Below are 21,494 nucleotides of genomic sequence, written 5' to 3'. Positions count from 1 at the left end.
TGGGTTGGTGGGACCTAATGCTCACCCATTTAATGACACAAACATAACTGAGTTGGAAAATTAATAGGTTTCAGTAAGCAGAGAGGAGGGCTGGGAACTTTCTCAGCCCTCCCCACTCAACATTCATCTGAAACAAAAAGATAGTTTAGGGATTGTTGCATTCTTGTTCATGACATCCATCAAAAAGAGCATGCACTTGAACACATTTTTAAGGATTCAGTGATGGCCATATCTACCATTCAGAGTTTATCTAGATCAGATATCGATTCGAGAAAAAAACTTAGTTAGCTTTATAATCCAGTGATATTTCATCTCTAATCATAACTCATTCCATAATTTTTCTACATCAATCGATTCAGACCACTACTTGGTTTCACTAGTATAGTACTTTTGAAACATCCAAAATAACCATCCCTCAATGCCAGTCTCCTAAATCAAGAGAATCTGGTTGCCTTGCTGAAACAGAGATCACAAGAACTGTAAAGAGCTGTTTTGACAGTGATCTGATTTCGCCAGAAAAGCTAGAAATGAGTCAGAAAGACTGGTCGAGGACAAACCTTTGATCAAAGATGACATAAGCATCACAGTAGCTTAATGGAGTTTGGTCCCTGAATTCTAAACGGAGTCAGTCATGAATGAAGGAAGTCAGAAATACCAACTTGTCTCCTGGCAGCAGAGTGAAAGCATAGTAATGGAGTTTCTCCTCGATGATGGACATTGATTTAGTGACAACTCTGGTCAGTGATGAAACCAAGGAGACTCATTTTGGTCAACTGTCTCCGACACCACATTCTCTTGTAGGCTGTAGCTGATGCATCAATAGTTCTATTTCTGGTTAGAGCAGCACATACCAAATGTTTTAGTCTGTCCAAGATTGATGACTCTCTCTTGTTTGCATGTAGCACCCATGTTTGATAATCTAACCTACCTCGAGAAGATCCTGGGATGATAAGCTCGCATGTCCTTTATCTGCTAACCCACTGTAGAGAAGTAAAGGTTTCTTTCACATGATTCCATGGTTGCCAAAATTCCACAATCTTCATCTCGCATGGCAATGGCGATGGCAATAGTTACCGAACAATCTGCTTGCCATTGAGTGAATCCAAGCAGGGACCATGCCATGAATGCAGTGGGCATGAATTAAAAATAGATGTGTATCTATTCACTTGACATATATTATATACTTCTACTATCATCCAATCTACCTCACATAAATATAGAATTGACCACATGATACATATTGAGAAGATCCAACAAAATCTCAAGTGACTGATATGCTGCACTATACTCGACAAATCTCATCAGAGCAGTGGACCTCAGATCCTTCACCTTCGTGGATTCTGGTCCTACCATTTGCCCAAGTAGATCTAACATCACAAGATGCAGGTTTCTTGTAACACAGACAATATGCCTCAGTCACACTCAAGCACACCAAGAACAGACAAAAATTCTATACCTGTGCCAAAAAGAGGGATTTTTACACGATCAGACCGTCTCCCCACAGTCATTGGCATCGCCGGGTCGGTAAACCGAGTTGGAGGATGACCACCAGAAAAGAAGACATCTTTGAAGACGAAAGGGAGGAAGCCATTGTTGAGGGTTGAGTTTAGAGCTTGTAGATGATAAGGAAGCAGGGGAGGACCGCTCTGGGATCGAATACTACGAGCTCCCCGTTACCCAGGCTCACCGAGTCGGCGTCCGACTGGGTGTGGTCCGACTCGCCCCTGACGCGGCCCGCGATGACCCGGCACACCAACATCCCCTTCCGACCGTCCCCGCCGTCACCACTCGCGTGCGCGCCGCCGCTCCCCGCGAAGGTTCGGACCCCCTTCGCCTCCCCCCCAGCCGACGACCGCACCACGTCACGCGCCACCCCGGCGTCGTAAACGCCGCCGGCGCCGCGCCCGAGGTGGAACCTCAACACCTCGTTCCCGTCCGCGGCGCAGCGGGCGCCATCGACGGCCCGACCGCGGACCAACGCGCGGTGCTCCTCGAACCGGGCTAGCGTCCGGGCCGGGTTGTCGACCCGGAAGAGCATCTCGATCTCGCCCGGGAACGCGCCCCCGGCGGAAGCTGACCAGCTCGAGCTGAAGATGATCTCCACCACCCGCCGCGAGGAGTGGCCCTTCGGCAGCTCCTCCATCGTCGGGAACGGGTCCGCGAGGACGGGCCGCACGAGCCCGTCCGCCGGCGTCGATGGAGACGCTCTTGCGGGCCTCTGCTTGCGATTGTGGTTCTGCCTCGTCTCGGGCAGTGGCTTCTTGTTCAGCGCATAGGAGGAGGAGGAGCGGGGCTGCTTGGGGAAGAGGAAGACGACGTCCTTAACAGCGTGAGAGGAGTTGGTGCAAGAGACGGTGGAGAGCAGCGGCTTCTTGGACGACGGCGTCGGCGGATAGACGACGTCTTCCACGGCGTTAGACTTGCAATGCAGGGACTTGACCCATCCCGTCGCCATTAGACGGCGACGATGACGGTGCTGACAGCCAAACTTGTGCAGCAAAACAATGAGAGAGAGAGAGGCGGTGTTAAGTGGTGGTAGGAAGACGTGATGGCCCTGTTTGAGTAATATGTACTACTACTTGGGTTGTGGGTTCGATTCAAGGTGGAGTATGATTTCCTGTGCTCTATATGATGCCATGAGAAGGGTGTTAATTGTCGTCGAGTGCACGATTACCCCTCCATTGCTCATTTGCCATTGCACCTTGGTTTGGATTAACCCACATTTAATATCCTTTTAATTGATGGCCTTATTTTGTACTATGTTTCTTGTTAGGTGAGATATTGACCTTCCTTTCCTAATGCTATCACAATCACCTGACTCCAGGTTATGATATCACCTTCTCTTATTCAAGTGAGGTCAGTCCATTTTTTGAAGACTTGAATAAGCGTACTGTTTCCACATGTCATTCATTTCAAACCTCTCAACACCTATGGCCACAAAGACACTATTCAATTGGGGTTACAGGAGAAAGAGACAAGCAGATTAGTCCACTCTTCCACCAAGCCAGAGAGGACTAAATGAATTCTCACTCAGTACTGGCCATTACTACCATGTCAGTGTTAAGGAGAAAAATCCAACCTCAGAAATGTATTGTCTCTCACTACTTGTCAAACCTCGACTGTATTGTCAAACCTCAGAAATGTTTGATCTTCACTTGAAACATGTGATATACTTGTTAATCCTTAAACTAAATTGCAGTAGTTGAATATAATCTGTAACATCCCCCTCATTCAAATTGCTATAATACAATAGTCTGCACAAGCAAACTCACAAAATCAAAATGATCATATCATGTCTGCAGTGAGAGTCAACCATCTCAATGTGAGGTGGACTAAATCAAGGTCATAGAGTTCCTTTTGGAGTAATTTCCTTTTGTTTTCTATTGAGCTCAAAGAGGCAAACTGTTTCAGTATTGCCCTCCGCTGAGCTGTGCCAACTTTCTGGAGACAGGAAGAATGACAGTCTTCCATGTGAGTTGTCGGTAGAGACTGGATTTTTATATCAACTAGACTTCTGTCACAGGCTTATTGCCGTGGAGAAATTAATGGAGACACAATATTAATATGCATTGATGAGAAAGACACTGAAGAAGGAAGAGGAGTTGAAGTTAGCCACTCAAGTCTGCAACACAGTCTCACTGCAAGATGATCCAGTGATGGAGTTCAAGGTGAGTCAGAAGCCAAGCTGTTTTCTGATGGAGATTAGGAATTCAAAGAGGAGATGAGGAAGAAGCTGATAGTTTGAGTGACCATCAATACATGGACACAACCTAACTACTATAACTATCTCCTAAAACTCCCTACTAAATTCCATATATCTTCAAGATATCAGGCATATCAAGAGTGACTACATCAACTTTGCGAACATACAACACCTTGTTGATGACATGTTTCTGTCCTATTCATGATCACTTCACAAACTGATGGCATGTGCAGTCAATGGTGCTTCACTGCCCCCCTTCAGTTGTTGTACTGAAAGTGACATCTAAAGAAGTGCAATCATGCAGCAACCCCCATAGGAAAGAAGGCTTTCGACAGGTACTAAGCCTTGATGCTAATTTTGGTCAACTGTTCATTCTTTTGTTTAGCAACCAAGTAAAGCAGCTAGATGCATGTCTACTAAAAGATGGATCAAATACCACAATGGATTTAGTATCTTCCACACGAACAACACTCAAATCCAGATCATGGGTAGATCGAGTTCGCATCCTTGGCCTAAAACCTACGCCACAAATTGGGCACTTTCCATGACAGCACCCAGTGGTCCTTTTAACGAACACATGGTAGACGCAATCACGATCCAGTCCACAAGAAGTGAAAATGTTTGGACAACGGTGGCATGGTCAATCAGTGGGGAAGAAGGGAAACTATTAGATGCAACAATCACGACCAAAATCCACCCGGGAAACATATGATCTGGTATTTCTAGGTTGAGAAAAGGGCTGCGACATAGGCAACAAGGACGGTATCGATCGTACGAGATCGATCAGTGAACTACTGCATCGATGAGGAAGAAAGAAAACAAGACTCGATCCTGAATGTTCAATTTCCCTTCCCATGCCCTGCAATGAACATCTAATTCCAACCTTGGAAATGGCAGTACCAAATCACACAAGAAATTGTATTCGCATTACCCGACAGAGAGAAATGCAAAGGAAAGAAAAGCAAGGCCCGGAGCGGAAAGACCATACCTTGTTGGCCTCGTAGCAAAGGGGGCACCGGAGCAGAAATGGCGCCTCTTCCTCTTCGCTTCCCCATAATTGAGAGTTAAAGCTTCATCTTCCTTTTATCGTCAAACATTCCTGATGTGAGCGAAGTCACAGTCTTTCTACCTCATTCCGACCAACAGAAAAGATCTTTCCATATCTTAATCAAAAGCATATATATATATATATATTGTTAAATTCAAATTTAAATTTATTTTAAAAAAATAAATTTAATTAGAACTCCTTCCAATAGTTAGAATTTAATAAGACTCCTTGGAATCTCCTAAGATACTAAAGAACCCTAACACGAACAAGAGTGTATATTCGGGAGTTGATACTCATAATCTCAAGAGTACATATGATTAAAAGCAATACAACAGTAAGATTAGCAAGCAATACAAGAGTAAAGCAGCAATTAAGGATCAAAGCACTGTCACACTTGTTAGATCGAACCCACAGCTCAAGGATCAAGGTCTAGCTAGGAACGGAACCAGCTGAAACCAAGGCTGTTAGGATCGTAAGACCTCTCCGGCGGCGGCGGCTGGTCGTTCGCAGCCAGCGTCTTGGCGAACCGGCCTTTCACCCTCGGCCTCATTTCGGCGTACGCCTTCCTCGACTCGTACCGCACTTGCTTCTCGTACCGCCGCTTCTTCCGCTTCTCCTTGTACCTCATGATCTTGGCTTCTCTCTCCCTGCTGGCGTCGCTGCCTCGGCCGCCGTCCGTGGGATGTCCCACCTCTTGGTTGCTCCCACTCGAAGCGTCCGTGAATGTGGTGCCCGAGAAGGACATCTACGAAGAAGTTTTGGGAGTCATTAAGACAACAGAATCATGAGAGAAAAGTTTGGCTTGCTCAAAATGCCTGCTTACGGAAGGCACATGAAATAATAATTGTATCAGTGGATGTTTCCAATCGGATAACGATGATGGATTCGCTGATGCTGGAAGATGACCATTAGGTTCATTAGTGTAGAAATCGACAAGAAAGAAGTTGGTATCAGGAAAGATTAGAATTGGTGCAATGAATCTGATCTCCTTTCTAGTTCTACAGCATATTCCTTGGCTGCGGTACGTGATAGATTTCTTTTTGTTTGTGGATAATTTGATTGAGATTGGGCACATAATTTTCCTACCTTATAAATTTCAAGGTCACATGAAATAGGAAATCTTCTAAAGAGGAGAAGAAGGGGAAATAAAAGGAGGAAGAATAATAGGCTGTGATTATGCCGCCACCGATGACCGCAGAAACCACAAAACTGCTATGAGAGATCGAAGAGAGCTGGACCACTCACGATGGTGGCGCTCGACGCTGGCTGTCTCATGGCCAGACCTGCCGCGGTCGAGACCTGGATCGAGTCCGGCGGCCGAGTCGCACTCAAGCAGACATCAAAAGTCAATCCATCTCCGAACTCATCGCTGGTTTCTCTCAAGCTACAAAGAGGCTGGTACCCAGAGGGCACCGGCGGCCTTTCCTCCTCCGGCGGCGGCCCGTCGTAGTTCAGATCGTTGAACATCCACGCCACCGCGCTGTCGTGCCCGAAGAACTGGAACTCGCGCAGCTCGCCGGGGCCTCGAATTACCGGGTCGTCGAACGTCGGCGCCGCGCGGTTGAGGTCGGTGCAGCGGGGGCACGGGCCGCCGGCGCCGCGGCAGACGTCGCACGGGTGGGACGAGGACATGACCTCGATCATGTGGTTGAGGGCGGCAGCCGGATAGGGAGAGGGAAGGGCTGCCGAGGTGTGGTGGGAGTTAAATGGGGGTGTGTGTGGGCGGCAATGAGGAGCGAGGAAGAGATATAGCCGATCACTACCTTTCTTACGTGGAGGAATCATCGCCATTGGCGTGCGTACATGCAAGACCAAAAATGTTTGGTGATGAACGCTTGGGGCTTAGGAGTGTTAGGGAATTCTGTGGCGACGGAATTCTGGTTCCCCAGAAAGACAGCGACCGGCCGGTGGCATCCCCACCCAAGCCGAGACCCAGCAGGTGGTGGGCTCTCGGCATCGAAGAGGAAGACGTGGGCTCTCATGTCTCCACAGGTGCCAAGCCTACACTTGGAGACAAGGCTTGTCTGATCCTGAGGTGCCTGCCATGGGGTTTGGTGTTGGAGTAGGAGAGGCGATCGTGTGGGTGGGCGGACGACGTGGTGCTCAGATAACCAGAGGTTGGAGTTTCTTCGATGACTCCATGGTATCTTCTCAGAAATGAAAGCTAATACCATCTTGTCATGGAGTGAGTGTTGAAAGCAGCACAGTTAGGACTGCTAATGACAGACAGTGAAAGATGCACACGTCTGCCGACTTATAACTACAGTGATAATGTTGAGTCGATGAGGAGTGTGGGGTGGAAGAACATGTGGTGGTGATTCAAGAAAACGACTTGAGATCTGAAACGCTGTTGGTTTACATAATAATTCACTCCATTCCTTAGGAAAACAGATATAATATTCCTCTTTTTGTTGTTTTTGTTTATGACTGGAGAAAGAGAAATCATTATCCATTAGCTTGCACTCAAAAGTGGAGTCATCCACCCATCCATCCATCCACAAAGGATTCCTCCCCTTTAAGGAGGCTGATGATAAAGGAGAAGAACGGAGACAGCTTCCAATATGAGCAGCAAAGTTATTCCGAAATAAAGTGGAAGAGGAGGAGGAGGACGAAGAGAATTAAAGGGTGGAGAGAGGGTGAGAGAATCCAAGCCACCGGCCGTCACTGTGAGTCCCTTTTCTCCGTCATCAGATCTCCTCTTATCTCCCCCTCCGCCACACCTTTTCCTCGCCCTGCAATCTTTTGCTCCGCTTTGGTTTCATCAACCAAGATGGTCGTATCTTTTGCATGGCCCTGGATGCCTCCGGCCATATCCGGCTCTCCCCACCACCAAGAAGTCATGGCCAACGTATCTTCTGCGTCAGGTAGCCCGGAAAGCTGTATAAAGCTAGCTGAAACCCTGCTGCTTATTGCGCCAAGGATTACGTGCATGGCTTTGGTGATGTGAGGTGGAGTGCTGCGTGCGTTTTGAGCTTTGGCGAGGGGAGGAGATTCGGGTGGAGACAGGTTAACACACGCACCGACATGAAGTGGTGTACGTGTAGCCTTTGGGCATCCGATGACAAGGTTGTTTGTCTCCGGCAACACATGATTACTACCGGAGCCTGGAGGAGCATTTGCATCCATGGCCACAAGTGGCAGAACACCGGGAGACAACGGCTGCGGGAGCCTTCATCTTCCAGCAACTTCACCTGATAACATGTCGTGAGACATCACCTTAGCTGTCATCATCCAGCTTAGCTGTCATCATCCAGCTGGTGTGATCACCTCCTCTCCCTCCATTTAGGTTTGTCTGATGAGCACTCCTATCTTATTACAGGTGGACTTTGAGATGAGCAATTAAACTATAATTTACTACATAATGCCACAGGTATCTTTGGAGCTAAACTACCATTCTTATATTTTAGTAAATATATTATAAATTATAAATATAGATTTATTCGTATGATAAATGAATGGTTTAAAGTGGTCCGTCATAATTAAAAGTTTTCATAAATATTCATATAATATTACCATGAAATAAGACAACAAATCAACAGTAAACACTACCCTAAAGCTCATTCACTAATGTGCAATCTAAATTAGCTCTCGGGTATTATGCTAGTTGACACTCCACGTCATTCTATAGAGTTAAAAAACTCCAAAAATGATTTCATAGATGATATTTTTTTAGATAGTTTTATCTCTGCATAATGATTACGCATAATCTACATTTATAGGGCTAAGACAACTATAAAAATAAACTAAAATGAGACTACCAAACCTACTGTAAACCCTCTATATGTTGTGCAATGTATGAATAAAATTGAAAGATATAGACATACACAAATATTATATCAAATAACTTTTGTATAGATTTGTTTGTGATATCCCCCCTCCCTCGCCCCTCTCACTTATTTCTTCGACGTCCTCATCAAAGCCTTTGCAAACATTACATTTTTTTTATTTTTGTTGAATCTTTAATTTTTAGCTTCAATTACAATGTGCCTCTTTGCTCTCAATTGCTCTCTGTCGCTATTGTTGAGTAGTCAAATTTTAATTCGCTAATATTGCTTCAACTCACTAATGATTGACCTGGTGTGGGGTTGATCGAATTATATTAATCTTTGCTATTTTTATAGATCTCATACATGAAGAAAAAGACCTTGTTGTGTGCTAAGTCTTTTATCGTTTGAACTATGTAGATGCTTGTTGAAACTTTAATAAGCATTGCCTCGTAGACTTTGAAGTTTAGAAGTATTTCTTCTATAAAATTTGCCCATCAATTTCTCTTCTACTTGTCACCTCTAAATATATTTATATAACTTTTATTTTCAATTGACATTTTGTTAGAAAATGAAGTAGACAATTACTCTTAATAGAATCAATCATAATTTGTGAGGATTTGACAACGGGAAGATAAGTTTCTTTGATGGGTTTTTAAACATATACAAAGCTCCTCTTTTAGGTAAATAAGAGGACTATGATGTTCGGTTTCACTCATTCTTTCAAGAGTTAAAAAGATAAAGTTTACTTGATTTCACCCACCTCATCGAGGGTTATATTTCATGTATTAGGCTAATTAGTAGCCTTCTCTTACTCTTTATTCATAATTCTGAAGCAACTGAAGTATTTACACTCCTTACATTGAGTTAACTAATGCAATTCGCCTCTTCATTACCATTAAACTTCTAGACAACAAGAAGTTTTACCTAAAAAGAGTATCTTTTTGCCTCGACTTGGAGTAAGTCTATGATAATTTTGATTGCCTCTGGGATTGTATCGTCTTGTCCATCATATCTACTCCTTTGAGTAGAAAAGGGACAATACCATGTACTACCTACTTCATTTCTTGGAAAAGCACTCCTATATTAATCCGAAGTCCTTCGCTTTTTGATGATAAGCTAATTGACACCGATCTCATGAAGTTTTTAGTCTCTATCCTTCAATCTTATCTTGGCATTTAGAGTTTATCTATGTATTCTCTACCTCCTTGGCCCCTTTCATGATCATACACTCTCTCTCCATAAAGAGTAAGGGATTAATGATTCCATAGAAGTTTTGCCTCTGCGGTACCATAAAGTTGTCATGCCCATGACGCGACTATCCATCATCTTATATCTACGTCCCCTTCTTCGTAATTAGTAGATCTATTTCTATGGCACTATGACACTCCTTCAAGTTCACATTCATATTAATGAAAACTTGGTTTTAGGTAGCTAAGTCTTTGGGGACTCATCGTTGCTTTCTTGCCCATTTCGACCACCTACTTCAATACCTCTATGTTCTCCAAGTAATTCATCTTAATCGATGAAAAGATAAACTACCACTCTCATATATAGCCTTCACCATCACATTAAAAGGCTTGCGTCGATTATGTTCTACTTTGTGTCCTCGGTAGTAATGTTCACTCACTTTGTATTGTTATCTGCTTTGTAAACGAATATGAGCTCTAGAGCAGTCTAACTCTAATCATACTTTTATATGATTAAGTCTCCTCCCATGAGACTCACTAGTACTTGCACTCAAAATTTTTTTTAGTGGTACATAACCCCTATATACTAAAGATTAAGGCTTTCATTTATTGTAAACTTCAATGTATGACATTTACTCTTTAAATCCATAGCCCTTTTTATTGTCGCATTGTTCATCGAAGTGGAGCTCATAGTAACTCCTGATCATACCTTCACATGATTAAGATCTTTGTAGGACTTGTCCCATATGTGCCACATTGTCTTGAACTGTTTCACTATAATCCGTTATATCATGTCACCTCATGATAACTTCTCTATTGCATTCTAATCTTTGTGAGATGAATTTAAATTGAGAAATCTCCAAGTGTGGCCTCTGCTGTTGCAAGGCTTTTGCCACTTTTAATTATGTTTGCTCCTTTTGTAATTGACATTTGTCTACCAACTCTTAAGTCACACATGGATAAAGCATAGCTCTTGGATAGTCTGTCACTTAGCAAGTCTTGAAGTCCACCGACTTTGATGAAATTTGTGCACCATTATCTGGATCCTAGACTCTTTGCCCCTAGCATAATCTTTAATATACATAACTTCATTTGCGGTAACTCAAATGACAACACCACAACATATTCTTCAAAAGTATCTACCTCTAGATCTAGTTATATTATGTCAAGGTCATTTGATCCTAACTTCGCCTTCGCAAGTTAAGTCATCTTAGTCTCTTTATTAATTGCTTCACTGAGATACGGTGCATGTGCCTCAAAGCTCCCTTCAACTTAGCATCATGAAAAATGAGTTTGCTCCATCAGAGTAAGGGGCCCATGGAATGGCTTGATCTCGCTCTTGTTTCTACAAGAGTTCATGTCCTTAACTTTTATCGAAGGAAAGCTTCACGTCTCCGATTTATGTTCCATCTTCTATGTCGACTCCCTTCATGCGGCTTAGATACTTCACCAAGTTTTACCCAAGTTGCTCCTTTCTTCGATTTGCATTGAGTGATAGTGGCTCTCGTGCCTACCATTTCAGTGATTAGCCATCTGTTGAGTCCAATTTTCACATCGACTCTAAGCGTGTCTTCATTTTATATTACTTATGGTCGCTCTTCCACTTATCTTGTAATATGTCTACCAACGTATTACATCATGCAATATCATATAATGACTCATCGCCACTCGCTTAGTCCATTGAGATTTATGATGTTGTCTTGTGGTATGCCCCTCAACATGTGCGGTCTGTTGCATATGATCCTCGCTCTAAACAAATCAGAACTTATCCCTCGATATTTGTCATGTTGGAGCAAATTTTCTTTTCGCATCCTTTCCTCTAGAAGTTTCAGAGATCACCAGCCCTTTAGACTACTTCGTCTTATTGAATAAATTGTGCATTATTCCACCATCGCAATAGCACTCACTAGATTATGATTCTTCGCTAATACAACTCTTACTACGCCCTTTAAAGCTTAGCAACATGCTGAACTTATTATACACTTCAGCCTTTACGAATGGATCATTCTCATGCTGATAAGAAAGTTTTCATGCTACATGGTATCGAGTTTCGATCTCCTTAGGATGGCCACAAACGATCTATCGTTCACATATAAGCCATTGTATGAGCATCAAATTTTTTAAGTTAATAATTCTCCTTACCTCTGTGAGCTTTGCATAACTCTTTCAATTATCAAGGAACACATCTCTCCTTACATAGTCTCATCCTTTACCAAGTGCCCCGCTTGCCTTGAGCACCACCAAGTTTGATTGTCGATCTCGAGTTATAGCTCAAACTCAGCCATTTCAATATTTGTGCATTACGTATTCTTCTCAACTCGCTTGTTCTCGTAATGCCTCTAATGCGAAGGATTGGTCATTCCTCTTAATGCTAATATTGGATGTTTGTTTCTCTCAAACAATTGTGCATGTTAGTTGTCTTAAATACAACTCTGCTATATCTCCCATGTTTGCAGACCAAGTATTTTTAAGTGTGTTTGTCCTACTCGGAGACCATCTTTCATGGACCCCATTGGTTTTGTCTAAGTTATGCAGCACCCGTACGTGTCCATCGCAAAAGAATCAACCTCACTGAAACCTCTGATGGTCCCTTAAAGACATACAAAAGAAAATACAAGTTTGAGAAAACATTTGACTTGGGATCTCACAAACTAACATTTCAGTAAATACTTAATAGATAATACAAATTATAAATATAAACTTCACAAACTTTGAATGATCGTATGACAAAGAGTCCAAGATGGTCCGCTATGGCCAAAACTCCCCTATGAGTACTTACATGACATTTTTACAAAACAAGATAACAAACCTACCTTAGATACTATCCCAAAGGCCTATCAACAGCATGCCACCTGGGTAGCTCTTGAATGTTGTGTTGGCTAACACTTCGTACCACTCTAAGCTAGAAAATTCTCAAAACGACTATCTAGATAGCTTATTTTTGGATAGTTTTGCTTCTCATACGATGATTGTACATAATATGCATTTATAGGACTAAGATAATCATAAAGACAACCAAGATGAGATTACCAAGCCTATTATAAGCTATCTATATACTGTGCAAAGTATGAATAAAATCGAAAGATATATATATATATATATATATATATATACATAAATATTACATTGAATATATTTTGTATAGATTTATATATGACAATATACTCAATAAAATCAATATGTTCAAAGAGGAGGCTCGAACGTTCCCTTAGGGATATATAGGATCTTGAATGTCGATTCCAATGAAAGATGAATGTTGGTTCCATAATCAACCTATACGAAGATTGAGGTTGGATGGGTTTTTCATGGATGTAATTCCTTGAATGCTTAAGTTAACAAGATGAAACAGTTTTAATGATCGACATTGATTATTATGACTCTAGTAGTCTTTTATATTTAATTAATCAAAAAAATATTTTATAATATGAGTAAAATAATTTTAAATTATTATTTTGAATTAATTATTGATTGGATTCTCACTAATAATTGTACTGTCAAGTATCGAGTCGTTAGGGTGAATATTTCTCCTATGAAGAACTCATAGGACACTAAAGTGGAAAAATAAAATTTAAAAGAAGAGTAGGGAAACATTTCAATTAAGTAGGAAGCATCGGAGTCTTCGTAATGCTCAGCTAGTAGACATTTCAATCACGAAATCTCAACCCATCACTGATCGGATCGGATTCGGGTTCAAATAATGATCCGGTTCCGTCAAGAGTCGGCCCAACAGCGGGCCTTTAAGACCACTTCAGCGGTTCCCTTCCCTTCTCCTCCTCCCGCCACGAATAAACCCAAAGCCCGGCCCTCTTCCCTTTGACCTCCATAGCCGAAACCCTCGACGCCTATCGATCTCTTGCATCGATGGTCCCTTCGTTCTTCGAGCTGCGTGAAATCCGCGGGGCGCGTGCCGTTTCATCATCTTGCTTGGCCGTGGAGCCGCCGCTCCTCGTCCGATGTAGGTGGGTTCTTCAACGATCGGAACTAGTTTCTGATACACTGATCTATGCTTGACTTCGTTGACGTTGATTTCGATTTGAACGAACGATCCCAGTTGAAGCCCAAGCGCAGCGCGGTGGCGGAGGCGAGGCCAACGTCGCGGCCGATGCCCTCTATCACAGGGCTTCCGCTTATATGTGAGTAGCTTTCTTCCGATCATCTATTTGTTCTCCGCTTCTTTGCATCTGGTTGTTGTTGTGGAAGCGAGAAGTCCAGTTGATGGATATGTTTTCGGGTTTTTAGATCGATATAGTGGTGCAGAAATCCTTTTCTGTCATTAATTTAGCGAACCAAGATTCAGATTGAGTAATTGTTGGTAATTCTTTCAAAACCTCTGCTCTGGTGGTACCAAATTAATGAGCAGATGCTTTCAATTACGATCACGTCGGATGTCAAACATAGCAAGCACAAATTCAGTAAGTAGGCATATAGTAGAAATTATTGGAGCTTCATGCAGTTTTTGACGGAAATTGTTCCGACAAAACCTCATTAGACTTCATTCTGACTGTGGCTCGTGTGAACCATCTTTGCTCTTTTTCCTGGTGTTATTTCAGGAAAAAGGATTACTCCTCTCTAATGTAAGAATAACATGATTTATGGTTTTCTTTTATTCTGCCGTATGCCGGGATTTGGAATATTGACGTATCAGAAGAGGGGAAGTCTTTTATGTTTTCATCAAATCAGTGAGAAGGACATGAAACAATTGAACTACTAGAGTTTCTACAATGGCTATGAAGCAATGTGGACCACTGAGTTAGTGAAGATGACCACAGAAGTGTGGAAAAGAATGGGAACGGATCATGCAATCAAAGTGATTTGGAAGATTGCAAATGTCAAACTCCGAAAAAAGGACTTCAAAACATGCAGTTTTTTGCTTGTAGATGGTTATCTATTGTGGTTGGAGTAAGGAAAACTGACCTCTTGAATTATGAATTCGACTACAATTCTATGATGAAGCAAGCTTCCCTTCATACGATAGCTAGTTGGAAATGGCTTATTGTGGTTGACATTTGCCGGCACAGTACTTTTTGGAGCTCTTTGCATAATTTAAGTTTGTGTTGTTGATGTATTAGTGGCTTCAGTAAAATACTCTTAATCTCGCTTTCATCGTTGAACATTTTATGGATTGATTAATTGAAGTTGACTTCTAATACTAAGTACGAAAGTCTTGTTTAGTAGTTATGTCATTCATGTGCCTTTTATTAGTTATTGTGAATGCTTGGACTCCAGAATGAAAGTAAATTTTATCATCTACCTTGTGCCTGTAAATAGTTTTATTGAAAGCTTTAGTTTAACAACAAAAAATCGAATCTAGAATAATCTGCAAATTATCTACTTAGTAGACACTATCCAGAGGCACTAGGCGCTTCCCTAGACACTCAACAAGAACAAAGCAAGATGATATATATATATATATATATATATATAATCATCAAGTCAAGAATTTCAACTAAAACATGAATTCTTTATCATGCAAGAGCTTCCAGCTGTCTATAGTGCACAAAGTCAATAAAATAATAATTAAAATTAGTTCATGTTCAATATGAAAAGAATTCAAACATCTATTGATTCAAGAGCTTTGGAGAGGAGGGGAAGGACTGTGACTTATAGTGAAATGCACATACATCACTTGTTTGGTTAGGTCGGGTTGAGTTATGGATGTGAACGGCTTGGTGTCCAACACCTCTATTGAGCTGCTGGCCCGGGTTTTTGTGGGTTAAGCAGGGCTGATGCCTCTCTGCCTGGAATAAGCGCTCACCTGGGCAATGCCTACTAGGGGTTACATCTCTTAGGTCAACTAGATGCACTCTGGGGTGCTCAGAATGCCTTGTGACAAAATTATAGTTACTACACCTGAAACCCACCAGAAGCAGAAAACACAGGTTCTTGTATCTGCTTGCTGGTAGTATGAGTAAATATGCAAAATGTTTAGATGTTAAATGTACGAGGTAGCTTTCCCTAGTTTTAGATATCCATATATAGAGATATAAGTCTAGGCTGCTAGGGTTAGTATCATAAGCTAGACCTGGGTTATGCCATACAATGGCATGGTTTCTCCTAACTTATAAGAGAATTGCTAAGGACGTCGATTTCAGTTTTATCGACTAGTAAATTTCAGCATTGAACGATGTTGTCCTTTGTCCAGATCACAATGATGTTATGTGACCTTTGCTAATTCTAAAGATTTGGTCCACACTTGTCTGTAATGTCTTTTTCTTAGTGACACCCATATCAATTGCTGCTTCAGCATTGCTACGCTGGTGTTTTTAATCATCTTTTTCTTATTACATGTCTTCGATGATTTTTATCTATTTATATTGTCCACAGAGAGATGGGTCATCTTTAAGTTCAACAGTGATGCTTCAAGCTGACCTACAGCAAAGTCTCTTTCACTTTCTACCAGAGGCAAATGAACTTGTAAACCTCCACTGCTTATTATGTAAGTAGAATTTAACTTTGTTCCTCACTGTGTCCTTTTTTCCATTCTTCACAGACCATCAACAGTTCATTAAATTATTCTGCTTTAACGAATTCAGATTTTAAAACATTGCATGGTTCCATATATCATTCTGCTGCTGTCTTCAATCCATAATCTTAATTTTGATTTTCTATGCTAATTACTCTCTTCAACTTGCCAAATAATCTGCTAAGCATAAGTTTTATCCCATGAAAAAATTGCTGGAAAAACTTGACTTGGGTATGTTCCCAACCTGGTTTCCGGGAGGAGATCGACGACAACCAGAAGCCATACGATGCCGACCTGGAAGAGATCAGTTGAGTTAAAGTTGCAGGCGTAAATGGAGGCAGCGTTATTTTTAACTACTTTTCTACTAGGCAAATGGAATCAAGTAGATGAGCTCAGCCAGGGGTGACTGACAAAATAGGTCTTGACATGTTGCGGACAGGACCACGAGGGAATATTCATGGCTGTGATGTACAGTTTTCACATTTGTCCCACAAAAAGCTGGAATAGTACTGGGCACAGGGAAGGTTCAGGTTCACGGTATGATTGGCCAATGTGGAGCGAATTAGTCAGTCCCCTGTTCTATAAATTTCATTGTCAGAGTATGAACGGTATTATCCATCTGATCAATATTAGATGAGCAGACCGGCAAAAGATAAACTACGTTGATTGATGAGGTTGTTGATGTGTAGTGGGAAGGGCCTTGCCGTCTTCATTGCGTGGTTCTGCTTGGTCGTCGACTAAAGTTGTTAGTGTCCCTTAACGCCGTGGCTGTGCTGGTTGCTACAGGCGAGAGGAGCAGCGTTTTCTGAGAACATGGAAAAAGACGAGGAACAAGAGAACAAGTGCAAGGCCACCGTACGCGTAGCGTGATCATTGGCATACGTGCGCTGCACATGCATCTCTTGCTGCGTCTTTGACGCATTTATCAGAAATAATGATGAGCGGGGAGCGTCTCCGCTCTCCTCGGCTGGCCACCTGACGATGGCCCAATGTCGGTCGAGGGACCGCGACGTTGTGGTACCGACCAACTTCGGTCGTCGACGTTGGACGCGTGGCAGTCGACTAAAGCTGCAACGCTGGGAGTGATGGGACACTACGATGGCAAGAACTCCCGCCGACACCTGCGGAAAGTTGGGTCACCTTACCTTGGGTGTACCCTATCGCCGGTTCAAGTGATGCTTCAGTTAAGAGAGAGACAAAACTTCATTTTAGCTAATCAAATGTAAGCTGACGACGAGTCGTTAAAGAAACTAAGCACACAGAGCGTTGGCAGGAGGGCACGAGGGAGCACGTGAGGGATCTCTTCCCTCTCGCTCGCTCTCTCCTCCCCTCCGCTTTGGATCCTCCCTCCTGTCTTCTTCCCAGCGGCATCCAACGTCTCCCCCGCGCCCTTGGGCGCTCAACTACCGTTGATCCTACCGGCGGGGCCCGCTGGTGTTCCTGTAACGCACGGGAAAAGGCGAACAGCTGGCGGCCGACGCGTCGTCCACGACGTGGGGACCGCCGGCGTGGCTGGAGATTACTGTACGGACGGGCCTGAGAATGACTGCGACTCCGCGGGAGTGGTCGGCCCCCTTGCCGCAAAAGCGGGCCGCGCCAAATCTGTCTTGTGCCCCGCACGGTTCAGCCTTCAACTTCCCCTAATCACATTGACAAGTGGCGACCCCTTCTCCCGGTGGCGGACCCATCGGCAATGTGGTCTGATAAGGCTGAATCCTGCTTCACCGGGGACGGCAAGCCATCAACCGAGAGCGGAACAACGTCAGCCGCATGATTGGGGTGTCGTCAGAGATCTCACAGCTGTATCCGGTTGTCTCGCGCCGTCCCTTGATTGCCCTCCTTTCATTTATTACGTCAATGTAATGTGAGGTGAAAAGAAAACGAACGGTAAACGGTTAGAGAAACGGGTGCAGCGGTTGTCCCCGCGGCGGCCGACACCGCACATGCCCTACTGAACGCCACTCACCTCACCCGTAGTAATCAACAACCGTTCGCTCGGCGCCTGAGGCGCCCCGGACACCAAACAGGTAAGACCCGATTTATTGCCAATGCAGTGGGACCCACCGGGCTTCCTGTAGACCTCTCCACCGATCCAACGGAGAGCGAACACACCGTGTCGCAGGAAAGCGCAGCTGATCGTCGCGTGAATGCTCTCGGAAATGTTCCAGGCGTGCTGCCGCGAGAACCACCCCGGTGCCATGATTTACATGTAAATTTCTACTAGCGCGCCAATGATTCTCATAACGAGGCGAAACCTAGATATATAACTCACATTCGTGGTCTCTTATCATGGAGCTGACTAGATTAAGTACTGCGGTGAAAGACCGGTAGTCGTCTCCTGGGTTTCGGCTGCAAAAGTGCATGTCAACTTACTTACCGCAGGAACATGTCCTTTCCCTATGGTAAAGTGCATTCAACAAATAGAAAATATGCCTCTCATACCGATCTCAAGCATAAAAACAATGGCCTAAACTGTGGATGCCACCAACCAATCACACTGTGAGGAGGATACATGTACATTTTCCTCTGAAAGATGTGAACTGTACGCCCAGTCTCCAGCTCATCACTCACATTTCGGGAGGCGAGGCCGTAATATATGTGCCAGAACTAACATGGTAGAGGGACAAATACGCGGGACAGCAGGCGAGGAAAGAGAGAGGAAAAGGAGGGTGGGGTGGGGTGGGGTTGAAAGTAAACAGGAATTTAAAGGGACTGCATGAAGGGCATGAGCCACCTGCTCCTTTTTAATGTGCTCCCCCTTCACCACTCCGAGTGCCTCATTATTCCCTCAGAGGCATGGAAGCCCTTGTTATTGTGTTCCTTAGCAAAGCTGCACATTAGCAGTGCTCCATCGATCCCTTGTACTCAACTCTTTCTCCACATCCACTCCATCACTGCTCGTTTGCTCTGATGACGCCGTTGTGGGAGATGCCAATTGGCATGGATATAATTGGGATGGGGATGGAACCTTCTTATACTAGGAGCTCTGCTGCTGTTGCACCACTCATTACTCATGCCACTACCACTACGCCTGCGTACCTCTATGGTTCTCTTCCGCCTGCTGCCAATGGCAACAGTCTCCGCGAGAACGACCTAATCGCCTTCTCTGACCACGATCTCTTACCCTCTGCCGCCACCGACACCCACTTCTATGCTACGACGGGGGCGTCTTCGATGGCCGGAAGCGTTCCGCTCTTGGCGCAGGCCTTCTCAAACTTCCAGTCTCAGCAGAGCCAGTTCGATCTTTGTATGCCGGTGAGTACGACTCTAAAACAACTAAACCATGATTCACCGACACTTGAGATAAATAAAACATGGTTCAAGGTTTCGAGGCTTTCATGCAGCAATGCGAGGACGCAGCAGAGCTCGAGTGGCTGTCCCAGTTTGTGGAGGACTCGTTCTCCGACGTGCCCTACCAGCCCAGCACGAGCATGACTGCGCCCTCTTGTGAGGCGCCGCCTCGAGCGGAGCAGTTGGCCAATGGTCGCGGAGCTCGGAGGAAGCGCTCGAGGGCAGCCCCTGGTGCGATCGCCGGCCCCAACGCCGCCTGGTCCTCACTAGTGGCGCCACCGCAACCACCGGACCATAACTCGCCTTCGTCCTCCTCCTCATCCTCCGAGCTCCCACCGTCCAGGCCGACGGCCGACAAAGACAACAAGAACAGCAGGGGAAAGAAGGGCGGATGGGGGGGCGTGGGGGTGGAGGGCGTGGTGCGGCGGTGCACGCACTGCGCGTCAGAGAAGACGCCGCAGTGGCGGACGGGGCCACTGGGGCCGAAGACGCTCTGCAACGCATGCGGCGTGAGGTACAAGTCCGGGCGTCTCGTGCCGGAGTACCGCCCGGCGGCGAGCCCCACCTTCGTGCTCACGCGGCACTCCAACTCCCACCGCAAGGTCATGGAACTCCGACGCCAGAAGGAGCTCCTCCTCCACCGCCACCAGGAGATCGACTCCTCCGATGCCGCCGCCGCCGCCGCCGCACGGCCCGAGCAGCAATTCGATGACTATGGCATCTGCTGAGTTGACACATCCCACGCCCCTGAAAACCGCCGCCGGCCGTCCCATTCTACTCCCGAACTAAAATTCTCCCCTCTAAATTTGTGTACCTATAATTAATTGCTTCTTGGGGCTGCTAAGAAGACTATCCACGAATCGGACGGTTGAGATCTTATCAGACTTCTAACTTTATTCTTCTCTATATTATTTTAACTTCTTAATTACTAGGCCGGGGTTAAGAAGGAAAGAAAAAAAAAAAAAAGCAATGACTGATCTGTTTTAACAAACAGCTGCACGTGACGTGCTGCAGCGGGTGCCTGCAACTCTGTCGGGTGGAAAGAGAAAAGAACCTGTTCGGGTCACGTGACGAGACGCGGTGATGGCGATGGGATGCAAAGGGAATGGGGGCTCAGCACTAACCAATTTATCTGTGCAGGATCTCCAATTTCTCCCCTAAAATGAGTAATTGGCACCTTAAATCCCTGCAAATACAAAAAAAGAAGAGTAATGAATTATAACGAACTCATGATATTTATCTTTCAAACCAAACATTTACAGTGCTCTTCTACAATCTGATCTAACCCAACAAGTTTGAGTTCTTATCCTCTAAAACATAGGAATTTATTCAACAGAGGCATCCACCTGTTTGCTTACATGTGATATTCATTTCTGTGTCCATCAAACCATAAGAAGAACAAGACTTTTCCGCTAAATTGGTCTATCTTTTGTGGGTCTGACCATAACCTTGTTAATTAGGTTAAAAAAGATGCAAAGCTTCTAAATGGACTGAAATCGCTATTTCCTCAACAATAGCATCTCATGTCAAACAAATAATGTATTCAGGAGCAACAAAATGATGCAAATATCCCAAGAATTCCATGATTATATTTCAGATCAAAGCAAGTTCTCAAAGACGAACAAATATCAAGAGTATGCAACAAGGAAGGAGGCCAAGAGTCTTTCTAGCAATCGCAAACTGGTGGCAGTCAGATTCATCGAAGAACACAAGGAACGATAGAATCACGATCAACGCACCAGCATCAATAGGAACCAACCAGAAACGCAGCGACTAGGTTTGGGGAAGCCCCAAGCAATCAAAGCAAACCCTAAATTGCCGGCAGGAGGATGGTCGATTACCTTCCGTCGGTGTCGACATCGAGCCGAGAGGAAATCTGGGGAGGACGTAACAGCGAGCCGCACGCTTCGGCTCTCAAACAAAAAAACTCATCTCGATCGAAATAAAACAAAGACGATTTCAAGAATCCACTTACCAAACGACGCGAGGCCCGGTTTTGGTGGCTTTCCATCGGCCTTCCATCATCTCATCGCTC

General features: G+C 44.3%; 3 protein-coding genes and 1 long non-coding RNA gene across 6 annotated transcripts; 2 read left to right on the top strand and 2 right to left on the bottom strand.

Annotated features, from left to right (window-relative positions):
• Positions 1-1,357: 1,357 nt before the first annotated feature.
• On the bottom strand, positions 1,358-4,827 carry LOC103982342 (uncharacterized). Its single transcript, XM_065181167.1, has one exon. The coding sequence runs from the start codon at positions 2,453-2,455 to the stop codon at positions 1,607-1,609; it is 849 nt and encodes a 282-aa protein (XP_065037239.1). The 5' UTR covers positions 2,456-4,827; the 3' UTR covers positions 1,358-1,606.
• Positions 4,828-5,008: 181 nt separating this feature from the next.
• LOC135671820 (transcription factor GHD7-like) lies at positions 5,009-6,557 on the bottom strand. Its single transcript, XM_065180067.1, has 2 exons — positions 5,997-6,557; positions 5,009-5,496 (listed from the first exon to the last, which is right to left on the bottom strand). The coding sequence occupies exons 1-2, from the start codon at positions 6,540-6,542 to the stop codon at positions 5,185-5,187; spliced, it is 858 nt and encodes a 285-aa protein (XP_065036139.1). The 5' UTR covers positions 6,543-6,557; the 3' UTR covers positions 5,009-5,184.
• A 6,910-nt stretch (positions 6,558-13,467) lies between these two features.
• On the top strand, positions 13,468-16,841 carry LOC135671819 (uncharacterized). Of its 3 annotated transcripts, none has more exons than XR_010512857.1 (4): positions 13,468-13,664; positions 13,757-13,838; positions 16,030-16,141; positions 16,430-16,841. It is a non-coding gene; the product is annotated as an uncharacterized LOC135671819 (long non-coding RNA). The 3 variants fall into 3 exon arrangements; XR_010512858.1 differs by having other exon boundaries at positions 16,354-16,841; XR_010512856.1 differs by having other exon boundaries at positions 13,470-13,664; positions 16,030-16,841.
• Positions 16,842-18,683: 1,842 nt separating this feature from the next.
• On the top strand, positions 18,684-20,338 carry LOC135671818 (GATA transcription factor 4-like). Its single transcript, XM_065180066.1, has 2 exons — positions 18,684-19,423; positions 19,513-20,338. Exons 1-2 carry the CDS (start codon positions 19,079-19,081, stop codon positions 20,185-20,187), a joined length of 1,020 nt encoding a protein of 339 aa, XP_065036138.1. The 5' UTR covers positions 18,684-19,078; the 3' UTR covers positions 20,188-20,338.
• Positions 20,339-21,494: the final 1,156 nt, after the last annotated feature.

The sequence above is a fragment of the Musa acuminata genome, chromosome BXJ1-4 (genome assembly GCF_036884655.1).
Source record: "Musa acuminata AAA Group cultivar baxijiao chromosome BXJ1-4, Cavendish_Baxijiao_AAA, whole genome shotgun sequence".
In the NCBI taxonomy this organism is placed as follows: domain Eukaryota; kingdom Viridiplantae; phylum Streptophyta; class Magnoliopsida; order Zingiberales; family Musaceae; genus Musa; species Musa acuminata.
The sequence above is the reverse complement of the archived record's forward strand: the minus strand, read 5'-3'. Positions and strand labels throughout refer to the sequence as shown.